The sequence below is a fragment of the Notolepis coatsorum genome (assembly GCF_963971535.1).
Source record: "Notolepis coatsorum genome assembly, chromosome: 15".
Lineage (NCBI taxonomy): Eukaryota > Metazoa > Chordata > Actinopteri > Aulopiformes > Paralepididae > Notolepis > Notolepis coatsorum.
This window is the reverse complement of record NC_140179.1, coordinates 73,403,148-73,417,815: the sequence shown is the minus strand read 5'-3', so window position 1 is coordinate 73,417,815 and position 14,668 is coordinate 73,403,148. Positions and strand designations below refer to the sequence as shown.

The 14,668-nt window shown below is 40.7% G+C and overlaps 1 protein-coding gene across 1 annotated transcript in view; it reads left to right on the top strand.

Annotated features, from left to right (window-relative positions):
• The window catches only part of cd36 (CD36 molecule (CD36 blood group)), a gene marked incomplete at both ends in the record, with an annotated part of 41,105 nt that overhangs the window by 10,991 nt on the left and 15,446 nt on the right, over window positions 1-14,668 (top strand). The window contains 2 exons of the mRNA XM_084331038.1: window positions 9,250-9,405; window positions 9,810-9,901. Coding sequence (XP_084187164.1) covers window positions 9,250-9,405; window positions 9,810-9,901 — 248 coding nt within the window. The remainder of the gene's footprint in view (window positions 1-9,249; window positions 9,406-9,809; window positions 9,902-14,668) is intronic.

The window sequence follows — 14,668 nt, the reverse complement described above, 5'->3', positions numbered from 1 at the left end:
AACTTAATAAAATATTTATACTTTTTTCTTTTGCATCAGTACAGTTCAATACTACTACTACTACTACTACTACTACTACTACTACTACTACTACTACTACTACTACTACTACTACTACTACTACTACTACTACTACTACTACTACTACTACTACTACTACTACTACTACTACTACTACTACTACTACTACTACTACTACTACTACTAATAATAATAATAATACACTTTATTTGTATAGCACCTTTCATACAAGAATCACAACCCAAATTGCTTCACAGCAGTGATGTATACAAAATAGACATAGGCATAAAACTGGCATAATTATAGACAGACATAGTATGAGCAGACAATGTATATTAAAACTTCCCTGGACATTGGTAATAGATTTCTGTCATTAAAACCTATGTAAAATAATAAAAAATACAATTAAGAAAAGATTGTAATAGATTTCTGTCATTAAAATCTATAGAAGATCTTGTGATAGATGTGTGTTAAAATGTCCAACCCCAAGAGGGGGTTCCTGCACGCCTATTGCTTAATGCCAAGCCTGTAGTGCTGCTTTTGCTTCCGCGTTTTCCCTGATTGGCTGCGCCATGCCCCGCGGCAGGCGCGGCAACCGCAGAGCAGAGCGGCAGAGCGAGCGGAGCGGCAGAGCGCGAGCGGAATTATGTAACCGCCCTAGCAATCCGCCATGATTTTCATTCGGCGCTTCAGCTCACCTGGCAGAGCAGCGGTCCTGCGGTCCTGCGGTCCGTTGTTGACGAGTTTGAATCCCATAAAAAAAAAATTTTAACGTGATTTTTTTTTTAACGTGTATTCTTTCGCTGGTTAAGGTTAGGCATGGTTAAGGTTAAGGTTAAGGTTAGGCATTGTTTCGGAGTTGGTTAAGGTTAGAACGGTTAAGTTTAGGCGCTGTTAAGGAGCTGGTTAAGGTTAGAGTTTGTCTTAGAGAATGGCAATATTCTTTCTATGGTTAAGGTTAGGCATGGTTAAGGTTAAGGTTAAGGTTAGGCATTGTTTCGGAGTTGGTTAAGGTTAGAACGGTTAAGTTTAGGCGCTGTTAAGGAGCTGGTTAAGGTTAGAGTTTGTCTTAGAGACAGCCTATTTCCGCACTGCCGCTCTCCCGCGTTGCCGCGGTCACATGGTCAAATTGTCACATTCTTGCACTACTGGATTGTGAAAAAGCAACACGCTTCCTGCACAGGTCCCGCCCACCTCCAGGGTCTGAGGCCCCGCCCACCTCCAGGGTATGAGGCCCCGCCCACATCCAGGGTCTGAGGCCCCGCCCACTTCCAGGGTCTGAGGCCCCACTTGTATTGGGAATTATGCAAAAATAAAAGCAATGCATAAAGTGCAGACATAAAATTTGTATAAAAATAGACAGAACAAGAGCAGTGCAATAAAATAGACATACATTTGCATAGAATAGCGCAATAGTGCAGTGCAAAATAAAATTGTTCTCATCTACAGTACAACAATCACAGTCTGGATGCAATATGAGTCCAAGCAGCAGAGTGTATTCAAAGGCGAAGGTGAAGAGGTGTGTTTTAGAAAATATTTAGAGATCTAGCCTCCCTAATGTCAATAGGTATAGGGTGTTCCATTGCTTTGGTGCATAATTCATAAAGGCTTCGATTTTCTTTTAGCTGTTGTGGTTGGAAACCTTCAATAAACCAGTAGTAGATAATAGGGCTGTCCCCGACTAAGGATTTGGATAGTCAACTTTGATTGGCCGAAATTGGCTGATAGTCGACTAATAGTCGACTACCCCCCTGAATGCAAAAAAAAAAGTATAAATATTTTATTACATTTTTCTTTTTTATTCCATTTGGGCTGTGTCTGAAGGAGTCGACTGGAGACTGTCCTCTGCTAAAGCATGCAATTGGTCCACTGATGGATACATCTTGATATTTGTCTATATGTGTTCATTAGACGGGTGAAATCCTCTTTCAGTGCCTTCAGTGTTTTCTTAGGCAGTTAGCCTCACTGGTATGCGCGCCATCAGCGTTAGCCACGCTTCTAGACCTCTTTGCTTTTGGAAAGAATGATACAAAATATATATACTCTATATAGGCCTATATATTAAAAAAATAGTTTGCATTTGACTAAGAGGTTGGCAGTCGACTACGGCTCCTTTCGATCGATTAGTTGACTATTCAACTAATCGGGGTCAGCCCTAGTAGATAATCGTAATGTGATCGTAATATGCAGCATACCAAGCAGAGTCCAGATGGGATGCACAGTGATGGGATACAGTAGCGTGCAGGGGTGTAACAATGCATTGATCCTAAGGTCGAATCACATCAAATCGTGGTCAAATGAAGAGATTTCATGATGCATTGAATCGTTGCCTGAAGAATCGTAATCTAATCGTTGTGGGTTCAAATATGTACACCCCTATTATTGACCTATAGTCCATTCATGCTGTGAATCAGTTCCCCCATCCACATTTGTGTATACATTTTTTTGGGGGGAATTAACTGATCGAAAATGTATCGAATTGCATCAAATCGTATCGAACCGTGGTCAAATGAAGAGATTTCATGATGCATTGAATCGTTGCCTGAAGAATAATAGCCTAATCTAATCTAATCGTTGTGGGGTCAAATATTTACACCCCTGCGTGCAGGGACCCTCTTCAGTTTACCACCTGGTTATTTGGGATTAGAGTTGACTCTAGTTTTAATTTTATTTTAATTAATACATTTTTTAAGCTTTCGCCAAAATCGAAAATTGTTGATCAGAAAGATTGGCTGGTAATCAGAAGGTTCCCGGTTAGATTCCAGCTCCTCCCAGCAGCATGTTGAAGTGTCCTTGAGCAAGACACCTAATCCTTGCTCCTCCTGATGAGCAGGTTGGCACCTTGCATGGCATATTTGAGGCATAAGTTGTAAAGCGCCATTACATTGTTGTAACAGATTGATGTGAGTTACATGAAAAGGAAATATATTTCCTTTTATATTATATTTTCTTAAGCAAAGTACAAACGTGGTGATTACTGCTACTGTGAATATCAACTAGAGTTCATAGCTTTACCCACTATCAGTTTTTTATCTGCACAACTGGCAGCACAGATTTGCAGGCGTTCACCACAGTGGCTGAAAGTGTGCGAGAAATATTTGCTGTGCACACTTCAGTTCACACTGTCATAACGGCGTGAAAAGGTGTTATGTGAATCCCAGCAGGGCCGTTTCAAGCTTTTTGGGGGGCCCTATGCGAAATGTTGTTTGGGGGCCCCTATTTTGTGAAACTATGGTGGGGGGGGATTCCAAACCCTTTAAGGTGGGCATGGATTTAACATTTAAATGCATCAATCTGGTGTACTTTAACCCATTCAGCGCCAGTGTGTACCCCCATCTGTGCTGTCTATGGGCCAGCTTTTCGTGACCATTTTCGTGATATTTCATGATCTTTGCGGAGCTATTGTATATTATAGCTATGGAGACAATAGTATGGCTCATTTGACAGAAACTATTTGTAGTACAACATGTAAAAAAGGGTTTGTTCCTACATACCTTCATTCGTTCACAATTCCAATATAAACATTGCCTCGTTTCACAAAAAGATTTCCTGGAACCTTTGGAATAATTCCTTTGGATTATCCAAATGGGGGTCCGGGGGGGGGGGGGGGGGGGGGGGTGAGCGAGAGCATATGTATGTAGGGTATTAGATAGCAAATATTAGGTATATTTCTTGTATAACACATTTATTCAAATGGTGATTTAATTAGAGTTGTACTGTTAATTAATGCCTGTATATCTAATTGTATGTTGTTATGTTTATGTTTATGTGTATGTTTATGTTTAAAAAATTATAATAAAAAAAAAATATATATATATATAAAAGATTTCCTGGAACGCGAGTTACAGAGTGTTTTCTGCGGGTATGCGTAAATCATGTTTTTTGCTCGCCTGAGACACATTGTTACCAGGGCCCTGTTCCCCGTACCTGGCTAACTGAGTTAGCCGGATAATTTTCAGCATAGCTTGACTTAAGCCAGACCTTTACGTTCCCCGAAGTCGGATTATCTAAATCACCATGGTAACAGATCCGAAAGTTTGAACCTGGTCGAGGGCAGGGTTTAGTTCAGTTAGCTGGATAACCTGCATGGCCACGCCCTCGCAAAGAAATGATATGATTTTTTTTGGAATATAATATTAATGACTATACGCAAAAGTAGCCTAGTTTTAAGTTAAAATATTATAAATCTACATGCATTGAGGATGTCATTCTTTATATAGCTCTCAAAGTGCACCAAATTGAAGCATTTACATCGCAAAAAGAAAAATTAGAAAAAGGGGGGATTCGAACGCGGGTCATCCGCGTGAGAGGTATAAGGACTAACCATTACACCACAGTGCCAGATAAATAAAATATCCATTATATATCCATTAATGGACAAGAGAGCCGTACGTCGGCCGTCTAATGAAGTTAGATTCACTGTTATCTGATGATGAACATGCGTCACTGGTATAAACCAAAGGTTAATCAATTCACTGCATATGGATTATGTGGGAAACAGATTAAAACCTGATTAATAGTGAAACTGTATAGCCGGCTCCAAGCCTCTCTGTCATTTCGGGGGTCGCGCCTTGAAAACTGTATTTATATATAAAGTACATGTTACCTAAGCCGAGCGCATACAGTGCAGATATCCTCATAAGCATCTATTAATTCTTATCAATTAGATACTCTTTGGGCTTGTTTTTATCCTTATTCTGAGTTGAACTAATTATTTTTGCTAGCAAGATCTCATTTGATTATTCATTCCATAAGCCTACTGCCAGCAGGCACGTTTAAAGAAATATAATCTGATTGATTGGGGTAATGAGGGACTTAAAATTAGCCTATAGATTATGCATTTAACTTGTCGGCGAGGCTATTGAGCCGTACTGCATTGTACCCATTCTGTAATCTGTTAATAAAGTTTTAAATCAATCAATCAATCAATCAATGCCGTTAGAAAATCAGGATTTCTGCGATCGACACCTGCTGTCTTTTCAGCTGAGGCGGCCGCGCGCAATTATCCTGAGTCTCAAGTCTGGTTCGAATGAACGAGACTGAATCAGCGTTCGAGGAACAGGAAAATCCCGGATTCAAACATCGGGTTAATTGAATCTGGATAATGGGACTATTGATCGACTTAGTTGAACCAGGTACGGGGAATAGGGCCCAGGTCAAATGTAAACACATGGCCTTGTTTATCCGAAGCAGCGATCATATAAACGCATGTTTTATGATGGAGTTTCGGTAAAGTACACGTAAAAAAAGACGTTACCTTTGTTTTAGATGTACTCCATTTCTCACGTCGAGTCCAAACATGTCTTGAATCAGAACAGGATCAATACATATGGGTTCATCCGTCTACTTCATCTGCTCGGGCCAGACTATACCACAGAGCCGAATAGGTTTCTTCATCTGTCGATTTGATTATAGTTGTTTTACGTTTTACCAGTAGTGCTTGGTCCAACATAGTCCAACATCATAGTCTGGTGGAAATGCACCTTATCATTCATAATCATCATCCATAATCTGTTTTGTCTTCTTCATATATCCAATAGTTTGCTCGCCATTGCATTGCAGCCAGGTTACTATTGTGTGCTCGGGTCAGACTACACCATGGAGCCGAATAGGTTTCCTCATCGGTCAATTTGATTATTGTTGTTTTACGTTTTACCAGTAGTGCCTAGTCCAACAAACGCACTTTATCGTCCATAATCATCATCCATATAATCCATTTTGTCTTTTTCATAATATCCAATAGTTCGCTCTAGGCGATCGCGATTCTCGAACGTGTTCTGCTTACTGCTGCTCGCGAAGAGTACCTAGTTATTTTGGGGGCTGTGGGCGCTGGCTGTGGGGTCTGTAATAGCTGGCCCATGTTCATACGGTAGGCGATACTGCCACCTGGTGGATTTCGATCGTCATTGCAATTCCAATGTTATGCCAGGCGGCTCCGGGGGACTGTGTAGAACGGGGATCAAAGAAAAAAGATCAAAGGATCTAAAAACAAGTTTACTCGTGATTTGCGCCCAATGAGTTAAGAGGAAAAGAGGCTAGATCGTGAAAAAAACGTATATCTTTTTTTCTCACAAATTCAAATCAAACATCTCAAGTTGACCCCAGCAATGACAGAAAATGATAATAAATAAGAAACACTGGGGCTCCCCTACATCAAGAAACTCCTGAAAACGTACAGGATTTACCGAATCTGCATTATAATAACACATCCCAAATGCACATAGCCATGAGACAGCATTTTCCTTACATTTCTGACTTACAATATTGAAATTTAAATGGAACTATTTAAGATGAAGTTAAAGTTAAATAAAGTTTGAAAATGCAACTACATTTTGGTCAGTAAGCTACGTATGTATTTTTCTTTTATATGAAGAAATGCCCACTTGCGGTCATAAGCAGTAGCCTATCGGTTACATTGTTTAAGCTGATGATTTGTTACATCCCTACAGGATATGTATATATATATATATATATATATATATATATATATATATATATATATATATATATATATATATATATATATATATATATATATATATATATATATACAGTGTATTGAGTGAATAAAAAAATATATAATAATAATAATTATAATATATATTATTTTTTATGGCATTTTAGGGGGGCCCCTTGTCGATTCTGGGGCCATATGCAACCGCATAGTCCGCATATGGTGAGAAACGGGCCTGAATCCCAGTATGCTATATTTGCCAGGAGTCTGAGAAAAAAAAGAAAATCTTGTTGACAAGACACGGCAACACTGTTGATTCAACAAGACAAGAGACGGTTGAGGAGACGGTCGTCGTGGTGGAGTCCAGTGTTGTTAAAGGAACACGCCAACATTATGGGAAATGCATGTACCGTCTTCTCCAGAGTCAGACAAGAAGATAGATACTATAAAGTAAACTATACTGACAAATCGGTGACAGTTAACCAGCACCTGCTAACGGGTCGGACCCTTTAGCTCAGGTGGCTAGTGTGGATCCTATGATCCCAGGTTACTATACCAATTTCCTCTCATTCAGTCGAAAGCTATCCGGCTGACAGCTAGCCTAGCTGTTGGCTAAAAACACCCCTCACAGAGTTTTAAGCTAGGCTAGTGGTCCGTATCCGCTTCCATTCATTTGTGCTAAGCTAGGCTAGTTTGTAGATGGATAGCTTTCTACTGAACACACAGAGGAAATAGGTATCTATCTTCTTGTCTGACTCTGGAGAAGATGGCAAGTGCATCAGCAAAAGCCAAAGGCTGTGAATGTGTGATTACACAAGTGCGATCTAAGGATCAGGGGTGTAAAAAGTACCCAGAAATTATACTTAAGTGAAAGTATGGGTACCGTCTCAAAATCGTACTCAAGTAAAGGTCAGAGTATCTGGCTGAAAACACTTGAGTAAAAGTAAAAAAGTTTCTACTTTTAAGTACTAAAAACATTGCACAAGGACCAATCAGCATATGGGCGGGTTCATTTTCCATTGATGGGGATTTGAAATAAAGCGCGGCCGCAGGATTAATAACGTTAGTTCGGCAAGAGAAACAAATATACTAATTAAAATAGTTAGACCTGCGAGCTTTGTACTTTGTACTTTGTAGGTCTGCATTTTGTATGTAAGGAGTAAAAAGTATGTATTTTTTCTCTGAAATGTAATTGAGTAAACGTACAAGTGTACAAACCTATAATACTCGAGTAAAGTACAAATCCCCAAAATCAGTACTTAAGTATTGTAACGACCTACAATTACTCAAGTACTTTACACCCCTGCTAAGGATACAGTGCACGCGGCTGCTTTCCAAAAATCTAAGCGCTCAAAGGACAAATGTAAGCACCTGAAATGCACCCAAGCCTCCCTCTCTCTTTCTGCAAGTCATCATGTACTATCTGCAGTCATAAATGTGATATTTCCATCTCTTATCGCCATAAGCCATAATCAGCATCGTTTTTTTTTAAACAATATCTTGTTTACACACACACACACACGCACGCACGCACGCACGCACGCACGCACGCACGCACGCACGCACGCACGCACGCACGCACGCACGCACGCACGCACGCACGCACGCACGCACACACACACACACACACACACACACAAACCCATAAATGTGTGTGTGAACACACACACACACACACACACACACACACACACACACACACACACACACACACACACACACACACACACACACACACACACACTCTCTCCACCTGGATTTCCCGCGGGAATCAAACGGACGACCTTTCCGATCACAAGTGCGCGTCTTGTCTATGAAATTAGTTTTTTTTGCAACCTTAAACAAAAATGTATCAGTAGCCTACAATCGCAAAGCCATTTCCATGTGTTTAAACACTGGTGTCACAGGAATTCTCACGCCTCAATATACAGTAGGGTCACGTGCAGGCCAGGGGTGTAAAGTACTTGAGTAACTGTACTTTCTTACAATACTTAAGTACTGTTTTGGGGGATTTGTACTTTACTCAAGTATTATTAGGTTTGTATACTTGTACTTTTACTCAATTACATTTCAGAGAAAAAAAAACATACTTTTTAGTTTTTACTCCTTACATTTAAAATGCAGACCTACAAAGTACAAAGTACAAATCTCACAGGTCCAACCATTTTAATTAGTATATTTGTTTCTCTGGCCGAACTAACGTTAACGTTATTAATCCTGCGGCCACACTTTATTTAAAAACAGCCAATCAAATCCCCATCAATGGAAAATTATCCCGCCCATACCCATGCTGATTGGTCCTTGTGCAAGACTAGAAAGTGGGGATCTTTGATTAAACACCTGCTATCAGAAGAATAATTTCATATCAAATGAAAACTTGGCCCACGATGGAATGCGTTTGAGATCCCTAGTCTATCCCTTGCAATAATTTTTTTTTTTACTTTTATGTTTTAGTAAGTAGAAACTTTGTTTTACTTTTACTCAAGTGTGTTTTTGGCCAGATACTCTGACTTGTACTTGAGTACGATTTTGAGACGGTACCCATACTTTCACTTAAGTATAATTTCTGGGTACTTTTTACACCCCTGGTCACATGTGGAAAAATGGGAATCCACTGCATATTCACATGGTGGCCATTTTACTGTTATGTCATGCTCAAATTGAGATTTCTTTCACCAACAGGATTAAGTCAATTACATTCAAGTCGTTGTATTTCGCTGATTGTTTGTGTTTTTACTGATCAAGATCTCTTCTTTCTTCTATTTTTTTTGCAGGGGGCGTATTCCATGCTCCCTAAATATTTGCACGGGGCGCTGAATCTTGCAATATGGCTGACCAAATCCTCCCTGTTCCAGCAGCGTACGGTCGGGGAGATGCTCTGGGGATATACAGACCCCATTCTGAAAGGAACTGTGGGCCTCTTTCATCCTGTAAGAAATACACCACATATATTTCTTCATGGCATCCATTGTAAAAACTAAGAGGAGGATACAAAGGCCACTTACAAGATTCCACGATGGAATATTATAGATACTGATATTATTTATTTATTTCATGTTGTTTTCAATGGAATGAAGAATTATTGGAAATGTGGATATTCTCCATTATATAATATATATAATTAATAAGTATTAATTAATGTTCCCACTAGGAAGTGGCGGATAGGTGTAGGGCATGATAAGATAGGCTTCTTCCTACTCCTTTTCGAACAGTGATATGTATATATTTTTTTTATAACTTTTTTTAAATCATGGTCGAAATAAAGATTCATCCATTCATTCAAATTCAGTGAAATGTGTTGGGAATGGAAATTACCTGTGTATTCTGTCCCTAGTACAATGATACACTTGATGGGCCATACACTGTCTTCACTGGCAAGGATGACATCTCCAAAGTGAACACTATTGACAGGTGGAATGGAGAGATGTGAGTAAATACCTAAAGATTCAGTCAAATTTAAAATCGTGTTTTTTCAATCTCATTGCAGGAGGTATGTTGATGTAAAATGTTCCAAAATGTTAGAACTCTTTGGTATCTACTTGGATGTCAACAGAATATAACCTTTTCAGATTTCAATATGCTTCCCTGAAAACATTGCATAATCTACTTGGGTTGACCAGTAGTTGTAATTAGTTGTCAGTAGTTGTAAAGGATATCAGATAGCTAGCCCACAAACAAGTAATGAAACTAGTTTGCTACAGTTTGGTTAATTTCAGTCACTCAACCACTTCCACAACAAGTTTCAAGTTTCAAGTTTCAAGTTTCTTTAATAGTTGTCATACAGAAGTACAGAATACTTTTGTACAAAATGCTTCTTACTGTTGCGCTCCAGAGACTGTGCATGACAAGATAAGTATGAAATAAAAACATAGTAAAAATTAGAAGAAAAAAAAGAGGTCACAGTGTTCAGTTTAGACATATGTACAATGTTCGTAGACGTAGTTACCATACAATATACAATACTGTGCAGTGTACTAATATACAATACTATATAGTGCAAGGCATAAATGGACGAGGTGCAGTTTAGGTACAATTCACAGTAGGTGTACGAGTTGTAGTGCAAATCCTTTATCAATAAATATAAAGTGTAAGTGTGTTTGTGTGATCTAAAGTGTGGAGAGTGGGTGCTGCAGTGTGTTGTTTGTTTGAGTGAGTGTGTGTGTGCGTGTGGGTGTGTGTGCTGTGTGCATTTGATGGTTGTTGCATAGTGATTATTGTTCGTTTAGCGATTATTGTTCGTTTAGCAGCCTGATGGCCTGGGGATAGAAGCTCCTTCTGAGTCTTTCTGTGCTCGCCATAAGACTCCGGTATCGCTTGCCTGACGGCAGCAGTTCAAAGAGGCAGTTGTTCGGGTGGCTCGAGTCCTTAATAATTCTCTTAGCCTTCCCCTTGCACCGCTTGTTGTAAATGTTCTGGAGGGTGGGAAGCCCCCCTCTAATTGTGCGTTCGGCTGAACGTGTCACTCTTTGTAGTCTGCTACGGTCTTGTGCAGTGCTATTCCCAAACCAGGAGGTGATGTTGCCGGTCAGGATGCTCTCTATTGTACATGAGTAGAAGTTCCTAAGGATCTTCTGACTGACTTGGAACTTCCTTAGGCGCCTGAGGAAGTAGAGGCGTTGTCGTGCCTTCTTCACAACACTGTCAATGTGTGTGGTCCATGTCAAGTCCTCGGATATGTGGGCTCCGAGGTACTTGAAACTGTTCACTCTCTCAACTGGTGCCCCGTCGATGCTGAGGGGGCTGTAGTCCTTGACCCCCGACCTCCTGAAGTCCACAATCATCTCTTTTGTTTTGCTGACGTTCAGGGAGAGGCAGTTCTCCTGACACCACTGTGACAGGTTCTCTACCTCTTCCAGGTAGGCCCTTTCGTCGTTGGCAGAGATCAGGCCCACCACTACTGTGTCATCAGCAAATTTGATGATGGTGTTGTTGTTCCGCTGTGCTACGCAGTGCTACAACAGTGACAATGTATTTATCACCTGCCACAGGTTAGCCAATAATCTCCCATAGCCATAGATCACATTGGTCTCATGAATGTGTTGACATTTGAAAGCTTGTATTATGAATGATACAAATTTGTAGGGCTGTACTGAATGTAATTTAATAATTTTTTTTACATTCAAAGCTTCTATTGAAGTTTTCGAATGCAGATTTTAATGTCTGTCGTCATATTTTATGACATCATAAAAAAAATACAAAAAAATTGTTTTTAATTAAATAAAGAATTCCTCAAACAAAATCCTCAATTTGAATAAAGTGACTAATCTGATTAAATGAGTCTAACACATTTTTAAATCAACTTTCTTTAATGAATATAACTCGTCAGTTTTGTCAACATAAATAATCCAATAAGGGTTGGTACAAAAGTGATGGCGACGTCTTGATGGAGCGCCGAGAGCCAAGTGGAGGCAGATAGGCTATATCATTTATGATAAATGTTTTATTAAAATGTTTATGACGAGTCATATACTATAATAGTATAATACAATAATATTAGTGTAGCCTAATCTTTATCTGCAACTGTGAAGAAAAGCCCCATTGGTTTAGACACATACAAAAAAAAAGAAAAAAAAAATGCAGCATTCGAATGTTGATTTAGAATTCGAATGTCAACGTTATGAATGAAGCTTCGAAGCTTCTAACTATTCGGTACAGCCCTACTAATTTGGCATCCCCTTTCAATTAACAGAAGGCCACGCCCCCTTAACACACTAGAGTTGGCTGAGCTCAGAGAGGGTGCACTAAAACGGAGCCATAATGACCAGAATTTGGACAGCAAGGTTTCAAATAGAGTTCCAGAGTGTCAGTGGTTTATAACTCACTATGACAAGGTGGCCAGGCCTGGACTGGCCATCTAGCATACCGGGCATTTGCCCGGTGGGCCGACGGATATTTGGGCCGTTATGATTTGATAAAAAAATATATATATATTTATATAAATTATTTTTATTATTTGTATTCTTTTGGTCAACGACCGGCCCACTACTAGGCTGGGACAGCGGCCCATTGGTACTGACTGACACTGGGCTGGCCCAATCACATATCTTACTAAGCACCCCCCCGCCAGTCGTGCAGGTACATGACTGAGAGGGGGGCTGCACATGACTGAGAGGGGGGCTGGTACATGACTGAGATGGGGCTGTGGTACATGACTGAGAGGGGGCTGTGGTACATGACTGAGAGGGGGCTGTGGTACATGACTGAGAGGGGGCTGGTACATGACTGAGAGGGGGCTGTGGTACATGACTGAGAGGGGGCTGGTACATGACTGAGAGGGGGCTGGTATACAGGACTGAGAGGGGGGCTGGTATACATAACTGAGGGGGCTGGCTGGTACATGACTGAGAGGGGGCTGGCTGGTACGTGACTGAGAGGGGGCTGGTACATGATTGAGAGGGGGCTGGTACCATGTATTGGTACTGACTAACACTGGGCTGGCCCAATCACATATCTTACTAAGCACCCCCCGCCAGTCGTGTGGTACATGACTGAGAGGGGGGCTGGTACATGACTGAGATGGGGCTGTGGTACATGACTGAGAGGGGGCTGTGGTACATGACTGAGAGGGGGCTGTGGTACATGACTGAGAGGGGGCTGTGGTACATGACTGAGAGGGGGGCTGGTACATGACTGAGATGGGGCTGTGGTACATGACTGAGATGGGGCTGTGGTACATGACTGAGAGGGGACTGGTATACAGGACTGAGAGGGGGCTGGTATACATGACTGAGAGGAGGCTGGTACATGACTGAGAGGGGACTGGCTGGTACATGACTGAGAGGGGGCTGGTACATGACTGAGAGGGGGCTGGCTGGTACATGACTGAGAGGGGGCTGGTACATGACTGAGAGAGGGCTGGTACCATGTATTGTGCATCATTGTAGGTCAAACCATTAAAAAGTTAATTTCCACAGCAGCCATTTTGGATTTTGGTCTCTCACAAATTTCCAACGTTTATTTTCAGCCAAGTATGGTAATAAGGTAACTATTAGGATAATAAGGATATATATGGTATGGATTACTTACTCTTATAACTTATTACTATCTGTGGTAGCTCTAGTCTCCACCTACCCAAATTGTTTTTGTGCTGTCCATTGATCATGCACCTTCACATGGTAGGCACATTAACTGTAAGTCAAACTCCCCAAACAAACAAGCACACCATTGATTTAATTGCCATATAAATCACATACAAAGATCTAACTATCTGAACTCTCTGAACATGAATATAAAACAAGAAGGTGATCTATTAACTGTAAACCTTATGCAATATTCATCATTGATATTTGAATACTTGAAATCTGTATGAACTGAGTAGTTAGTATCAAATGAAATAAGATGGAACAGCTCCATGCATTCATTGAATAAACAAATATTTGCTCATTACCAGTATGGTATTGTTTAAATTGTACAGCTTTTTTCACATCTTTGTCAGGGAATTCCAACAATTCTGGACCTGAATGTACCAGTTAATTGTAATCATCTCTCTCCTTATGTCTAGTCAAGCCAGGTTGTGGAGTAGAGAGACAGGGATGAACAGGCTATAGACTACTTTGCCCATCCTGAGCCTGCTATGATGCAGATGTTTTTACATCACCACCCAAAACAGTATTCAGCCAAGAGTGAGTGAGTACACTGGTCCACTTGCACTGGTACACTTGTCCATGGCACTTACTACCCAGCTTTGTAGTGGTTTGGGGGAATAGTATGCATATTTAAGGAAACCGCAAGGATGGTGTACTGGTGGGTGGTGTCCGACCAATTATGGTGGGCCGGTCTGGGCCAAAAATGCCAGGGCCAATTTGTAGTCCCAGTCTAGCCCTGATGGTGGCTATACAACATGGTGTCTGACAACAAAATTGGCCAAGACACTTCTCTCTTTCTAACACACACACACATGCACGCACATCCACACAACCCCCCCCCCCTCTATCACACTCACACGCAAACATACATTTGCATACACATAGCCTTCACTCATATCTCTACATCATTCCCGGTCATATCTATCTACACATACTATATCTTCCCTCTCTCTCTCTCTCTCTCTCTCTCTCTCTCTCTCTCTCTCTCTCTCTCTCTCTCTCTCTCTCTCTCTCTCTCTCTCTCTCTCTCTCTCTCTCTCTCTCTCTCTCTCTCTCTCTCTCTCTCTCTCTCTTTCTATTACACACACTATGTCATTATTTTATAGTC